This window comes from Osmerus eperlanus, unplaced genomic scaffold (assembly GCF_963692335.1).
Source record: "Osmerus eperlanus unplaced genomic scaffold, fOsmEpe2.1 SCAFFOLD_214, whole genome shotgun sequence".
Lineage (NCBI taxonomy): Eukaryota > Metazoa > Chordata > Actinopteri > Osmeriformes > Osmeridae > Osmerus > Osmerus eperlanus.
In genome coordinates, this window is record NW_026911202.1 from 14881 (window position 1) to 31991 (window position 17111).

The 17111-nt window shown below is 46.6% G+C and overlaps 1 protein-coding gene across 1 annotated transcript; it reads right to left on the reverse strand.

Annotated features, from left to right (window-relative positions):
• Positions 1 to 4438: 4438 nt before the first annotated feature.
• On the reverse strand, positions 4439 to 16725 carry LOC134015759 (ERC protein 2-like; the record flags this gene model as incomplete). The annotated part of the gene is made up of 3 exons (XM_062455304.1): positions 4439 to 4518; positions 10484 to 10639; positions 16578 to 16725. Coding segments are annotated over 3 exons (331 nt in total), but the record flags the coding sequence as incomplete, so codon positions are not given.
• Positions 16726 to 17111: the final 386 nt, after the last annotated feature.

Consider the following 17111-nt stretch of genomic DNA (forward strand, 5'->3'; position numbering starts at 1 on the left):
TGGAGGTGAGGTAAAGTCAGGTGTGGAGGTGAGGTAAAGTCAGGTGTGGAGGAGCACGGCACTTTCCCTGCAGGAGAGAAATCTGCTTGAATGGAAGAGTGGCCAGCTCATGGTAAAACATGAGCTGGCAGATTCATCTGGTTCCCAGGCTAGATGACTCATGTACTGGAGAAGAGAACATCGGTATTAAGGTACTGACATTTTGAAACTGTAGGAGATGACTAAATGCTGAGTTGGTGTAGTAACCTCAAAGGACCTTGTATAATAGTCCTTTGTGTGTCTTTTAAACATTAACCAACATTGAGTGAAAAACAAATAATGATCATAACAATGATGAATGATTGGTTAATGATTAGTAAATATCAAGACATTGGTTGATGTGAGCTTAAACCAGTGTCTTTGTATAATATGACGATGGAATAGAGAATATTGTGCGAAGGTCTTACATTGGTTTTGTGTATCTTTTTGTCTGTTTTTACAAATCATTTATTGTTTGATTGAGTTATATCAAACAATCCCATTCCCTTCAGATATAGTTGTCATTGTGGCCAGCCCAGGTGTTTGAGTCTTTGTCCCAGATCAGGTGTGTCCGTGCTGTGTGGAGTTGACCCCACTCCTCTCATGGTCACAGACCATGACGTGACCTTTGACCCCTGGAGCCTTAAGAGGCTGACAGCTTGCTGAGGGATGGGCGGGGTCGGCCACCTTCCGTGACCCCTAATAGAACGGGTGAGTGGCGACCAAAGAGATGCCGCCAAGCATCGACACACAGTCGGGCTCACATACACACACATATGGACACTTGCACACACACACACACATATGGACACTTGCGCACACACACACACACACACACACACAAGGAGAGAGGGAGACAGGCCACACAAGAAAAGAGGAAGGCAGACCTAAATACGCTAAGCCCAAAGTCCTCCCCTATTGTCCTCTCCCCTCTCCTCTCCTCTCCTCTCCCCTTCTTTCTCCTCTCCTCTCCCCTCCTACACTCCCCTTTCCTCTCCTCTCCTTCCTGTTCCTCCAACCTGTAGGAGGCCTCTCTCTGTCCTGTACACAAATATTTCTGTTCAGGCCTGGGAAGCCTTTCAGCTTCTTTTCTCTTCATTCAGTACAAATAACTTCACGTGGGATAAAGGAATAATGTTTCCAGAACCCCCTCCACCTCTTTAATCTCCCTCCCTCTTCATACCTTCCTCCACCCCTCTCACTCTCTCTCTCTCTGTTCATACCCTCTTCTTTTCTCTGTCCAGAAGACTTTCATTTTTCATTATAGAGAGATTCTAAGGCCAATAGGGTAACAACAAAAAAACTCTGCAATCAACAACATGACATAGAGAAGTATAAGATGTAAAAGGACCAATCAGTATCAACCTAGAAATAGATATTGTATGGATACTATTTTTTCTAGGGTATACACAATCACCCATGTTTCTAAATTCACGAGTCTGCAGAGACAGAGACTTGCATATCAATAAACACACACGCATACACACATATACATACATATACACACACACACAGTGTGATCCCAACTCCTGTGTATCAGTCCTGTCATCTCTGTTTTCTCATATTAAGGAGGGCTCACTGTGAGACAGGATATGGGGATTAGGCCTGGCCTAACTGCGCTACAGCTACACACCGCTAAATGGCTCCCATCTGTTCTCCCATAGAGAGCGGCTAATAAATGTTAGCCGTGCTAGCGCTGAGCACCCCCAGAATAACAGTGGCGGATAGATGAGTCCCACTGATAGCGTTAGTTGCTACGCTGCGGAGCGCTAAAGGCTAATGTGTCTGGCTTATTCTATTAGGTCTGGATAAGAGGCACTTGGAGGGTGGGATAAGGGAGTGTTCTCCCATCGGGAGCAGGGAGCATGGTCCAAATACCCTCTGTTGCCGTAGAGATAGATCGGAACACACACACGGATTGCTTCTCGAGAGGATATTCCAAAGGAGGCAAAAAGAGAGAATTGAGAGGTATGTTTAGTTGGTTTCATTATGGGGGAATCCTGACACTGCTGCATTCTTTACACACATGGACTACATTATAGATAGCGGTCTGGTGTTTGGTCTGGCCCTGTGCACTTCACCCCCCCCCCCCCCTCCCCTGCCCAGCCACACACACACACACACACACTGTTTACACTCACTGTATACACACACACATACGTCTTACATACTGTATAAACGTCCACCACCATTTTTGACCACAGTCTTTCAGGCACCTCTCATCCTTCACTTACACTAACCAGGCTGGGCTCCAGAGATTCTCCTCAGATAGAGAGACCACCTGTGGGGTAGGAAGGAGAGAGGAGGAGAGCGGGAAACTGTGACCACAGCTAGCATGGTGGAAGGAGGAGAACGTTATCATGGTCACACAGAGAAGCTAGCCAATAGACAACACACCCATGCACACTAGCATGATCTCACAGCTAAGTGCCCAGATAAGCATGAGTTCAGACCCACACTCTCACACACACACACTAATTTACTCAGGTCTGCGTTCAAAGACATCCTGGGTCTATGGGGGGTCTCGATATAAAACCCAACAGGATTTATCCTTTATGACTCTGCATTCTTCACTTTATGCTTTTTAAGCTAAAAATTAAAAAAAACCTTATGACTGAGCTGTGTTGTGTATTGTAATTAACCACCTACCACACACATACACACGCGCGCACACACACTGCTGGTGTGCACCAGAGTGGGGTACTGTGGTAAAACTTTACTGGCCTACATGTGTGTGATTGAAAAACAGGAGAGTGGTCAGATGGACTCGTCCATCTCTGGTTTTTCTCACTCTGTCGTTTTTATCACCTCAGAGACCTGCTTGGCTCTCTCAGGCTGGTGAGTGCCGTCGGGGTTACTACCACACGGTTCACTAGCCGCACGGCCCGCGCTCAGCACAAATTCCGTGCACGGGGGGGGGGGGGTTGGTGTGGGGGAAGGGGAGTGGGAGTGTGGGATGGCAAGGCTACCGCAGCCATTACTTAGCCGAGCAGCTGTAAACCTCCGGCACCGAGTCCACTGGAAGCGGCGCAGGCCCGTAAAGAGAGCTGGCTCCGCTCGTGCTCTGCTCAGCGAGCCGGGGTCCAGCGGTGGTGTGGTCACTGTGGTAACCACCAGGACGAGTCTTCAGGCCTGCCTGGAGCCTGCTGTCTGGAAAGTTCTCTTTCACCACATGCATTTACTGTCAGGTGTGGCACAGAGCCCACAGGAGAGGAACTACACCAAGGTAGGTGCAGTCGTCAAGGTGGAACACCGGAGAGGAGACGGTGGCTTTATGGATGGGCTTTATGGATTCTGTTGCCTCATTTGTACTTCCTGTCAGAGGTCCAATCCCAGCTCCTGAGCACCTAGCTAGGGTTGGACTGCCATGTGGTGGTGAACATACAGTACTATGGTACGGTGGCCCTGAAGTGCAAATCACACCCACTAACATGAGTGAATCCCCCAAATGAAAACACCCCCCCCAAATACGAGTCAACTCCCCCCAAATAGGATGACGTGCTCACCTCCCCCCAATACAAGGACACGCTCCCCCAAATGGGAAACAACATTACATTAACTCAAAAACACATTAACTCAAAACGGAAAGGGTTGGTACTACACTTCGTTGCTGAATGGATGCAGTAACTAACAATAAATTGATCGACAGAAGTACACAATGCAATAGCCTGACAGAGTTACGTGCACCAGGACATTTGTTTGGCTATCGAAGCATGTAGCAAGTAGTAGGCTACTTATGCAAAAGTATAAATTGCATGTTAAACGTCAAAATCGATAGCGAAACAACCATCCTGGTCCACGTAACTCAGAGTGATGACTTGCAATACACTTTATTTTAATCAGGGACATTCCTATGAAATAATCTTAGATATGCTGTTAACATTTCACAACACTAAAATAAGTAGCCTATGCGCACGCTAAAAACACAGTTGAAGGAAGCAGGACTTTTCAGGAAAAAAAACTAATAGTTCACAACAGAAGAACGAAATGCCACAATGACAGAGTTACGTGGACCAGGATAATTGTTTGGCTATCGATTTTTACGTTTAACACGCAATATATACTTTTGCATAAGTAGCCTACTATTTGCTACATGATTCGATAGCCAAACAAATGTCCTGCACATAACTCTGTCAGGCTATTGCATTTTGTACTTCTGTCGATCAAATTCTTGTTAGTTACTGCATCCATTCAGCGACGAAGTGTAGTACCAACCCTTTCCGTTTTGAGTTAATGTGTTTTTGAGTTAATGTAATGTTGTTTCCCATTTGGGGGAGCGTGTCCTTGTATTGGGGGGAGGTGAGCAATTCATCCTATTTGGGGGGAGTTGACTCGTATTTGGGGGGAGTGTTTTCATTTGGGGGAATGCACTCATGTTAGTGGGTGTGATTTGCACTTCTGAGCCACCGTACTATGGACATGAAGGACACTCACCCTTCAGAGTTGAAGTTGTTGTTCCCGTGGTGACGGTGGTCACGCCCATATGCCCTCTTCGTCATCCTAGGGGAGAGAATGATAGTAAGTTAGTCGTGAACTTCATAAAGCATTCATTTAGCGTCTGATACTCATGTTGAAAAAGTTGAAGCTTGCTGACTACACTTTTTCCACTCAAGTTAAAGTAAAGAAGTATGGGTATAGTAGCCATTATTAATACTTGTTGGCCTCACATCATAAAAATAATACAAAAAGACATTATAGACTTTATAGCGCATTCGCCAGGAATCCTTTTAGATTCTGATAATTTCGCTGATAATCTCCCTTTGAATCATTTTGAATCAATCGTTTTGAAAGTTTGAAAAAATATATATATATTTTTTTTTGAAAACACAAAAAACTTTTTTTGCGTGGTGTTGTGTGTGAAAAAAAAGTTTCAACAACTTTTTCAACCTTTCAACTTTTCAAAACATAAAATATTGTTGCTTTCTGTCTTGCTCCGTGGTAGCTTGGTGGACTGGCTTTTGTTGTGCGTGACAGCCAGTAAATGGACAAAAGGCGCGCAATGACAATATATAATATTGGTCATGCCACGAAATACAGATTACAACTAAAGTAAGAAGCCTGGCTTTAAAATGTAAGAAGTAGAAAAAAATAATATTTGTGTAAAAGATTTAAGGACTGAAAGTAAAAAGTGATACCAGAAAGATTTACAGTAACATTTGCTACTTCCCATCTCTGCAAATAACAGGTGGAATATCTTCCTTTAAATAAAATCTGGGGTGTACACAAATAAAAATGAATACGATTTGATTTGAAAATTTGATTTAGGAGCGTCCACTGGTATTATCTCACTCTACTTTTAACAAAATAAGCAAGGGTATTTTCAGAGAGAGCCAACAGAGGAAATAGAAGTCCTTATGAAATCCTTGTGTATGAAACAGACCATACACCCATTCAACTGTCTCTCTCTGCCAAGTTCATGGCTAATCTTCTATCTTTTGTTTCTCTCAAGGCCTAACCCCCGTGAGTTTTAATCAAAACTACCCCATTTTACTTATCCAGAAAAGATGTTTATGATATCAATGGATGTTGTTTCCTCTTGTTTCGTTCCGTCAGGAGCTGGTAATCAAACACGCAAGGTTTTTTCTTACGGTTGAGAAATGGCAGACAGAGCCCTATGAATGGTGAAGCTAATCTAGAGAGACTACATAGTTCACATGCTGCCAACTGTCCAGTCCGGCCAGTGCTAAGCTAAGCTATGCTGAGGTAAGATAAACTCGGTTAAACTATGCTAAGCTACATAGACAGTAAAGTAATGAACCTGGCTACAGCTAGCAGGCTATGCCATCATGTGTTATGCTACACTAAGGCTTGGCTGTAGTCCACAGCAGCTAGCCCCAGTGAGTGGCAATGACAGGCTTAGTGAATTCAGTCAAACTAAGGCGAAGCAACAGATACAATGAACGCTAATAGGGTACGCTATGCTAAATGTTAAAAGCTAGCTCCAGTGAGCAGCTGTGGCAGTCCAAGTAAACACAGCCAGGCCCCGGATTTCTAACCCTGCCAGGCTACCAACACACACACACACACACACACACATACCCTAAAGCAGCCAGGCTAAATACCATGTGCTACTTCTCATAAAGCTGAATCAGGCAGTCTGTCGAAGGGGCAGAAAAAATAACAGCAGACCAAGAGAAAGGCCTTGTAATTCTAACTCTGATAAACATTTTATGACTGTTTTCTATTTCCTTAAAAAGGACTGAAGCCAAGTCTCTGGTAACGGTATTGGCTAAATGAGAACAACATGAACACAACATGCATGTCAATCTGAACGGGCCCAGCACAGGAGACAGGCCTGGGCTGTATCTCAACAAGGTCAAATTGGTTCCTTACGTTGTCTGGTCAGATTTCCTCTCATCTCTCCTGCCCCTTTAAAGTCAGAGCCAGTAAACGAGAAGAACTGTTCGAATCATCAAGCAGGAACCAATCGGCGTGTTAGACTGCATAATGACAAAACAACCAAAAATGTGTGAAGGTCTTGTGTGTAGATGTGTTTTTCAGTTCTTCAAAGTTGAACTGGTCTTCCTTACACAGACGTTTTCTAGGTATTCTCAGGAACAGAGAGTGGCCTGGTGTGTGTGTAACTTTATGCGTGTGCGGTTACCGCTATGTTAGTAATGGCTTTGAGCATATCTCTGGCTCTGACAGGCTTGGAAGGCATCGTGGTCTCAAGGGTGTGTGACCGGAGCCTCTTCATCATCATCATCATCAATCACTCTCTCAGTGGAACGACTGCTACACGGCACTGCTGGCCACGATCTAACACTCTGGAAGGGTGAGTGGAGGAGCGGAGAGGAGAGAATGGAAGGGAGAGGGGAGGAGGAAGGAGAGGAGAGGAGGAGAGAATGGAAGGGAGAGGGGAGGAGGAAGGAGAGGAGAGGAGGAGAGAATGGAAGGGAGAGGGGAGGAGGAAGGAGAGGAGAGGAGGAGAGAATGGAAGGAAGAGGGGAGGAGGAAGGAGAGATAACAGTAGGAGGTAGGAGACAAAAAGAGTGGGAACACAGTTGAGGAGGAAAGGAGGAGTAGAAAGAGTTTAGGGAAGGGGGGTGGAGGGAAGGGGGGTGGATAGAAGGGAGGGTTGAGTGTGCAATGCAGGATGGAGGGTAGAGAGAGGGGAAGGAGAGGGGACAAGAGAGAGATGGTGGGATGGGGGGGATTGGAGAAAGAGAGGTGGTAAAGAAAAACAAATAGAGTAATGAATCACGTCCAGATAAAAGAGGGAGATAAAAGCAAATGTGAGGCGCCATGTTTGGAGGAAAAACAGTCTCACCTCAGGGACCCTACCCTGACCTAACCCCCCCCTCACACACAGGCACACACGCACACAAACCCACAGTCTCTTTATATTCTCACATTTGTCCTTGTTCATCAAACACACTCCTGCAAGAAACAACAAACACACATAATTCCCAGCTGCATTGACAGAGGTCAACCAATCAGCTCTCAACTTTTCCTCATATTTGACATTTGACCTTGTGTGGAAGTTTACCAGAGGTCAGGACAGGGTCCCTAAAGTGTGTGTGTGCGTATACGTAATCCTGTGTGGCAAAGTAGCATGATGATGCACGACATGGTGTCAAAATCAACTGTCATCAACCAAAATGCACACACACACACAAACACATAAACACATAATCCTTTCCTCCCTGTTGTAAACCGCAGACCTGGCTGGTCTAGACTTCCTAATAGAGTCTGGTCCAAACACATATGCACAAACATGCCGTCTTACAAACATTCTGCCAGGCTACTTACACAGCTGTCCCTAGAACTGCAGCTGTTTCAGCCTGGTCCTTAAACCAGCTTTCCATTTCACACGCAGCCACGTACAGTGAGCTGTTACAGGCCTCTTTTACAGACGTACAGTAAAGATTCAGGTTTAAGGAGGGCATTTCCAGCCATCGGAGGCAGGATTTATGAGTTATTTTGTTATTCTCTGAGTGGTTAACAAGATTTCCCAGCAGTCGTAATCATACTTTCATAGTTTTTTTTTTGCTCTAATCCAGACCAGTATGAAGCCTGTGGACTGCCTCATGTCGACAGAGTAAAAGTGTGTCACCAGAGCAGGGCGATCGTATCGAAGGAGGGACGTTTATGGGTGAATTCAAGCGGAGCGACACAGTATTAAACCTGCGTTGAATTGAATTGGCCGTGTAAAGTCATCTTTGAAAGGGGCACTTCGAGACTCTGAACATCTGAACGCATGTCTTTCAAACCCAATCTCTAGTCCAATCAACACTGATATTTTCTGCGGTGTCATCAGGAAGTACAAGGCCTGAATTTGCACATGATGAACTAGCAAGTCTGCTACACTACCTATCTACTACTACTAACCTAAGAAAAACACAGATTTTGTGTGCCAAGACGAGAATCAGATATATCAACATCCTTCTGCAGCACTAAAGGCAAAAAAGAGCAAAATGTTGGAGTAGATTGTGCTTTTTGCTCACCTGCCAATCACCCCTCCCAGGCAGAACTGAGTCATGGGTAAAGAGTCTGTTCACAGGCCTCACCTGTGTGACTAGACCTCTCTGAGGCTAATAAAAAAAACATACACTCCACATACTACCGCTCACAGGTTTAACAGCCAGCGTGGTGGCGATGGTGGTGTGTGCGTTTGCACGTGTGACTGTGTGTGTTGTGTGAGTGTGTGCAGGTGTGTGTTGTGTGTGCTGGGTGTGTGTGTGTCTTGGGTGTGTGAAGGTGTGTGTGTGTGTGTGCTGGGTGTGCGTGTGTGTTCAGGTGTGTGCTGGGTGTGCGTGTGTGTGTGTGTGTGCAGGTGTGTGCTGGGTGTGTGTGTGTGTTGGGTGTGTGTGTGTGCAGGTGTGTGTCAGGTGAGAGGGCTCACCCCAGCACAGGGGGGATCTCCGTGTGTCTCATCATGTGCTGCCGTTCTACTCACAGCATCATGGAATGGCTTCAAACATGTAATGGGGCGTCTCAGAGTGAACAGACAAGTGATTCTAGCCTCCCGCCAGGTGGAAATCCCCCTGTGTCAACCCACAACACACACGTGCACAAACACAGAGTGCACACTATTTATACACATACACAAACACACATACAGACACTGTCTCTACAGTGAGGAATTCCCCTTATCCAGCAGTACGTGGAGAACAATAGTGGGCTGATGAGAGTACAGAAACACAAGCAGAAGCCATCCGAAGCAGGGGGAGAAGATCTGAGATCACAGAATATCCAGAAGGGCACCTCCAATCGGTGTTCCAGTGGGAAGAGCCAAGAAACTGTTTGTATTTTATAAGACAGAGCATTGACAGCATCATCTCTACCACAATATTGGCTAACTTAGATAAGACATTCAGAGTGGGGCGGAGGGAACCGAACAGATCCCTGGTTGACCTGAAGGTCCTCCTCTATCAGGGGTTAGCTGGTAGATGGAGAAGCTGGTTATTAGCAGGCCAGAGCTCTGACATCAAATCAAATGTTGTTTTTATAGCCCTTTTACAAGCAGTGTCGCAAAGGGCTTCACATACACCCATAGAAGTGCACCTAAACCAAGCCCACACCCTCGAGGGGAGGGAAAACTGATAAGCCACTGGGCAGAACTGAGGCAAGAGTGGAGAGTGATCCAGGCAGCACACCTGACAGCCCCTGCAGCTGGCTGTATTGCACACAGTTATACACACATGTAAATACACACTATAACACATACACATAGGACACACCCGTGTGCGCGCGCACACGCACACACACACGCTTATCTTTATAACAACAACTGCATGTTCTTTCGGCTCTCTTCAAACAGAGACACATTAAGTTAGTCCTGAGGGAAAGTTGGATATTATACTGTCAGGAGGTGTGTGTGTGTGTGTGTGTGTGTGTGTGTACACACAGTACACAGTATACAGTAATTTCATCTACAAATCAAAAATACTCATTTGGCAGATTTCCCCCTTAGGCTGCTTATCTAAATTACATAAATGACTCACTGTTGGCAGGATGGAGGGATGGGCAGATGGGGTGAAAGAGGAAGAGAGAGAGACAGAGAGAGAGATGAAAGAGAGAGAGATGAGAGAGAGAGAGAGAGAGAGAGAGAGAGGGAGAGAGAGAGGGAGAGAGAGAGAGGGGGGGGGAGAAAGAGAGAGAGAGAGAGAGAGAGAAAGAGATGGGAGAGAGAGGGGATTTCTGTGATGATGGGCAGACCACAAGTGGCTGGCTCATGGGATGAAGGTTGTGTAATTGAGTCAGTTCAGACAAAGCTCTTCACTTAGCAGAGAGCGGAGCAGAAGCCAACACATGAAGAGCACTGTGTCAACGTATGGCACTGCCGCGCCAGTGTGTGGACCTGTGTGTGTACGTGTGTCTGTGTTTATGTGGGTGTGTGTCTGTGTGAGTGTGTGTATGTGTGTGTGTGTGTGTGAGTGTGTGTGTATATGCGTGCGTGTTTGTGTGGCTGTCCGTCTATATGTGTGCGTCTGTGTGAGTGTGTATGAGCGTGTGTGCTCACCTGCTCTGCGGGGTGGCGGAGGTTGGCGTGAGGAGGGGGCGGGCCGCGCGGGGGGCTGTGGTGGTGGCCGTGTGCTGGGTGAGGGGGGTGAAGATGATGAGGGTGGAGGTGCTCTTCGGAGTAGTTGTCTGAAATCAGCTTCATCCGGCTCTGAGTCTACGACAAACAAACACAAAAACGTTACATTTCATCAAATCTCCAGAGCAGGGGCCAGTTCTCCGTACGTCGCTAACTCAGTTAGCTGGATTTGATTGTTGACGATTTGTCATTAACTTGGATTGTTCGGTTCTTCGAAGCTCATCCTGGACTTGCTGTCATAGCAACAGGTCCGTAAGCTTAAACCTGCTCGGGAGCAGGTTTATTTTATGTAAACACGATTAGATTGAGGCTTTACAAGCAGAGGTGATACAGGAAGTCTGTCACAGACATGTCTTGTCCATTTTTACTACAGGAACCTGTTGCAGAAGGTGCAAGAATAATTTGCAGAATTTAACATGAAACCGAATTAATTGCTCATTGCGTGATAGATAGGTAGGCTATGCGCGATACAGTATGCTAGCCTATACTTTTTGAGAGGATAGCCTATCTTTTTTTGTGAGGGTGTCATTTACATAATACATTTGTTTAAACCACATCATATGACATTAAAGATGATAAATGAAAATATGAAAGTATGAAAAAAAACAAAAAACATAGGCCTAGCTTACTGTAATAAGCGATAAAACACGTGGTCACTCCTCTACATTTAATTTGGTCTGCTACTTTTTGCCAGCCCTCTTTCTTGGATTTTGCAGACTTTGAGGTGTTCCCTGGCGTTCTGATAAAATCTTCAAATTCGGAGTAACCTTCGAGCAAGCTGTTACTCTGTTGGCTCTGTTGCGGAAAAAACTGGGCGCTCATTTTGGCCACAGTGAGCAGCCATAGACTTATGTGAGCAGCCAATAGCAGCGTTGCTGATCAAGGTTTCTACTATCGATACATACCCCCTTTTAGACCAACGTATAACTCAATCCAGCTATACTAATCATAAACAACAAGTGTGTTCGAAGAACCGAATTAGCCAGATCATGATAAGCAAGATGATGTCATCTTGGATGTGTCATTTGATCTCGGATGTAATAAGCGACGTACGGAGAACGGGCCCCAGTGCTGTACAGCCAGCGCATTACAAGGCCTGTGTGTAGTATGAGGCTGGAGAAACGGTCATTAGAAAAAAATACAAAATAAACTCCCTAATGTCTGCCGTATTGGTACAGTCAATGCCAGACAGAGACACAGACTCATGTCACCTATCCAGTACAACATCACTGTATCTCTTGTCCCCAAACACGTGTGGTCCGTACCACCGAGAGCTCAGGCAGAGCACAGATGAATCAGATCTGTTCCAGGACTGGAGGGAACACACTTATTTCTTTTTTGCACTATTTGTATGTATCTGTAATGCCTTATGACAGGCCATAAATTGAGTGGAGCTGCAGCACCTAATGAAAATATTGTAATTCTGTCAGATGCCATCCATATTGGAGATTAACTTATAATTGGATTAGATCAATCCTGACACAGGGGGAACAGTTATTCATGTTTATACCGCATAGCTTAGGGTTCAGGAGAGAGAGGGGTGAGGGGAGTTTCTGGCTGATGGACTGCAGTAATTTTCGCGATCATTGATTACAATTACACAGAAATATGTTTTGGCATGGGGGTGGGCTTGTGCGCGTGTGAGAACGAACGCGTCCCTGGACACACTGTAGTTGATGTGGGAGATAACACTAAGATGAGCACGGCTAGCCTGGAGCTGACAGCCAGAAGCTCGCTCACAGTCCGGCCGTGGGAAGGAAAGATGGATGATACAGACACAGAAGTAAAAGGAGAGGTGGAAGGTAGAGAGAGAGAGAGAGAGAGAGAGAGAGAGAGAGAGAGAGAGAGAGAGAGAGAGAGAGAGAGAGAGAGAGAGAGGGAGAGAGGGAGAGACAGAGAGAGGCTGGATGGCTGGCTGGCTCGGTGGAATGACAGACGTGTTTGAGAAGAGTTTAGCGGCTCCTCCGACACAGGTGTACACCCTCAGGCTCCACACACACACAGCCACAGCCAGGAGAGAAGACGGAGGAAGAGGAGGAGTGCGAAGAGACGAGAGGAGGAGGAGGAGAAGGGAATAGCTCACAAATACACAAGTACACACAATGATTTCTCTTGCACACTTGGATTGTGTGTGCCGATCGGGACAGCTCTGCTGTCTGTTTTCCGGGCTCAGGTGAGGTGAGCTGAGGTGAAGCCCCTCCAGGCCACAGCAGAGATGAGCAGCAGAGATAGGGAGGTGTGGAGGAACCACAGAGGAAGCAGTCAGGATCAGACAAGAGGATCTGAGAACAGCAGCTAGACACAGCTGGAGAGGAGCGACAGAGGAATGGAGAAAGGGACACATCTGACACACACACACACACACTCACGTCCACAACACACCTTCATACACACACACTAGCTCACACACAAAAGCAAATCCACACATACAGTCCACACACACACACACACACACACACACAAGCACATACACTTCAAAACACACGCATCCAATCACTCACAGACACGCATGCACAACACACAAGCACACACACAAGCACACACATCAAAACACACAGACACACACACACACACATTGCTGAGGGAGGTGCTGGATGGCACAGAGGCGAGACCAGTCATTAGGGAGATCAGAGGAAGGGAAGAGACTGCCCTCCGTAACCTCAGGTGTCGTTCAGATGAGACCGGGCAGGGCGCTGCTTAGAGGGCCGGCCCCAGACACCACACCTGTTGTTATGGCGATGGAGACCAGACTAATTGCAGAGCTGGACCCAGAGTCAACACAACACCTTGTGTATAAGTGAACACCTTCAGCAGCCATTAAGCAGCACACACACTCACACGCAGGGTAAAGCAGCATTGATTGGATTCCACCAATAGGAGGGTGTAGGGGCATTGTAGTGAACATCCATACAAGGCAGTGTCAGGACCAAAGGCCCCAGTCGGTGTGTGGTGGGCGGGATGTTTGGAGAGTTAATGACCTGAGTCACAGGCACAGATGAGAGAAGTGATGAACGACTGCTGGGAGAGGCCCGCTGTGTGGCCAGCCGATCACAAACGCACACACATGCACGCACACATGTACCATCACACACACATTCACACACACCACACACACACACCGCCGTAAACACACACACAGACACATGTAAGTGTAAACTCCCCTCGCAAACACACACGGGATTATCCCGTCTTGTCCATCTTCCTTGGTGTGTGGAATGTGTGTGTGTGCGGTGGAATGTGTGCGTGTAATTAGTGTTAATTAGCAGTTGTGTGGAGTAAAGCGCTCAGTAATGGCCTCCAGTCCTGCCTGTGGATCCAACGGCAGGGCTCGACACAGGTGTTAAAGTCTGCTGGGAGGGGAGGGGAGGAGGGTGTGATGAGGTTACCACACCATGGAAGATCCTACAGTTGTGGTCACAGCTGCATCCTAAACCTCAATCTAAACCATCAAATCACAAGCATTCTGTAATCAGGGCATTCCCATATTTACCCACACATACAGTATATACACACATACACTCACTCACTCACGTTCATGCACACACACGTTCACAACCACACACACACGCAGCTTTAGTGAGAAGAACAGACACAGGGCTTACACAAACAAGCAGCAGGACTTCTACAGTAAGTATGCCAATATTTTGATACACTGTGGACCACACGGCCAGCAGTGTGTGTGTGTGTGTGTGTGCTCATATTGGAGGTATCATAGCGAAATGCCTGCGCCTGTAGTACATTGACCCTGCCCTGTCAGACAGATAGTTTTACATGAGACTCTCTCACAGTGGCACGTCTGTGCAAATTCCAAATCCATCTTTCCAGCTGGTGAAACGGATTTGTGTCTGAGTGTGGGAGTGTGTGTGTGTGTGTGTGTGTGTGTATGAAAGAGTACAAGAGACAGAGAACGGGGGGATAAGAGTGAGAAACAGAGAGAGAAGGTGAGTGAACAGACACACCTCTGAGAAGTACACATCCATCTTTATGGAGCTTCAAAGAACCACAGACCAACAGACATCCATCAGGACCAGAGGAACCCTCAAAGAATTCCCATATGTAGATATGTAGACAGATTTATTCTGTCTCTCACCCCGGGAAGCCTAGGAGTTAGCCTGTGGAGCGGGTGTGAGTATGTGTGCGTGTATGTGAGTGTGTGTGCATGTATGTGTGTGTATATGAATGTGTGTGTGAGAGAGAGAGAGATGGCCTTTCGAGATTGCACTGCATAATTGTCTCCAGGCTAACACTGCAAACAGAAATGCAGTGGCACGGTTTGGCCTAATATGTTTGCCTTAAACAAACCCACATAAGTAGAAACACACACACCCACACTCACACACACAATCACTCACACACAGACACACACACTTTACAGAGTGTCTGAAGTGGGTAGGTCAGACAGGGCACCGCTATCTGTAAATCTATCTGCTGTCCCTAGATCAGTTTTCCCCTCCGAGACTCAGAGTCCCATAATTCCTAGGCATTTCCTGGTTAGCTTCCTTCCTCCATTGGCCAGCTCAGAGCTTGGGAAGGTGACACATACTCTCTGATATGTGTGTCACTGGGTCATGAGGGGAAGAAAATGGATGTGTGTGTGTTGGTGGGCGCCGTGTGGAGAGAGGGGGGGGAGGGGGGGGGATGTATGTAGTCCATTGGCAACCTTTGCCACAACATTAACCTTTGTGACCTGTAAGGCAACTGAAAGTAGAAAAGTGTCGACCCAGTATCGACCAGGGCCAGTGATGAAGTACAGCTTGTCCTTGACCGATATCTTAAGAAACATTAGGAACCTGCAGGCTTCAAAGTCAAAGCCTTTAGTGTTTGTTAGTGATCTGTTAATGACAACGAACTTTGACTCTGAAGTAATGCAGTCTATGTGTGGATGCCCTGCAGGACTCTCTGGGAAACCCTGTGCACAGTGCCAGGAAAGATTAACAAAGTAGTAAAGGACACCAAAAGAATGTGGGAAACATATTAAACATCTGTCTCTTAATGTGTGGGTTCCTGTATTTTGTCAATGTTCGGTTCTCTCCTCTTCTCATCTCTTCTCCTCTCCCATCCCCTTCCCTCTGCTCCCTTACCATCTCTCCTCCCTTCTCTTATGTTATCCTCTCCCCTCCTCTCTTCTTCTCCTCTATTCTTATCTCTTACTGTCTCCTCTCTTGTTTTCCATCTTACCCCCCCCCCCCCCCCTCTTCTCTCGTTTCTTCTCCTCTTCTCCCATCGGCCCTCAGGGAACACCACAGTAATCAGGCCTCGTCACATGATCGCCAGGTGTACTGTAACCGCTGGTTACCCAACGGGAAAACATGACTCATCCCATGGCGATAAACAGATAATGGGCCTTCCTCTCAGTTCCTCCTAACACACTCCCCAGGAGCTGTTTACCGTTTACGAGTCACAAGCATACTCCGACGCGCACAAAACACACACAGACTCTTGCCGGGATGCAAACACACTCGGTCGCATCTGTTGACTTTTAAACCCGAGACGTTTCCCAGAAGCCTCCCTTACTCAGCGGGCGCCCTGCTGCTAGCTCGTTAGGGTTAGCATCCAGGCCAGGACAGTCATTGATGTGGTTTGACCTAGCCCTAATAACCGGCATACCTCCATTTATCACCCAGGGGTCATACAATGTACAGCAAGAGTCAACAGGAATGTGTGCATGTGTGTGTGTCATATTGCCATGAATACGGAAGGATGGTGATTTACAGAAGATCTTAATGACATCATAAAAGAGTTCTTGATTGCTTCGAATGGTTGATTGCAACCTGTAAGCTGGTGGGTACTCAGGATGTGTGTGTGTGTGCCGGGTTACTGAGTCACTGCGACTGATTGCGGAGTCACATGCAGATGTGTGTCTGGTCGAGTGACTTAGAGTCTAAGAACGACAGTTTAACCTGTCACAGTAAAGTATTGGTTCCTGTCCTGGTCTCTAGATCTGAAATGACTTTGTGTGTGCGTGTGTGTGCACGTGAGTATGTGTGTATGAGGCGGGAGGTGTAAGGCAGGCTACCTGTTGTTTGAGCTGGTGCATGAGTCTGTCCTTCTCTCTCTTCAGGGCCATCACCTCATCCGGAGCTCTCTTCCTCTTGGAGGCAGAGAGCTCCAGCAGAGCGATGTTGGCGTCCTTCTCACTGATGGCTGCGAGCAAAGCCTGCTGTCTGGAGGAGAGGAGAGGTCAGGGAGAGAGCAGAGTGGAGGGCAGAAGTTAGGATATTAAAAGGTAAATGTTGCTCTTCACAGAATTAAGGAGAACTTAAGAACCAAAATGACGCACGATACACACCCACATACCCATTTTTTTTTAAATGAAAATAAAACAGTAAAAGAATGCTTAATAAATACAATTTTAAAATAGGACAGGAAGTCGAAAACAGATGAAAGCCTAGCCCAGTGTAAACACACACATACGCACTCTCAAGACACACACGAAACACAGGGCATGGCTGAGACACAGCAGATATGTTTGAAGTGGTTTGCTAAGTGCAGCATTTGCCTACCCCAAACTGAGCCACTGATGGAGCACTAGTGTAATAGGAAGTAATTG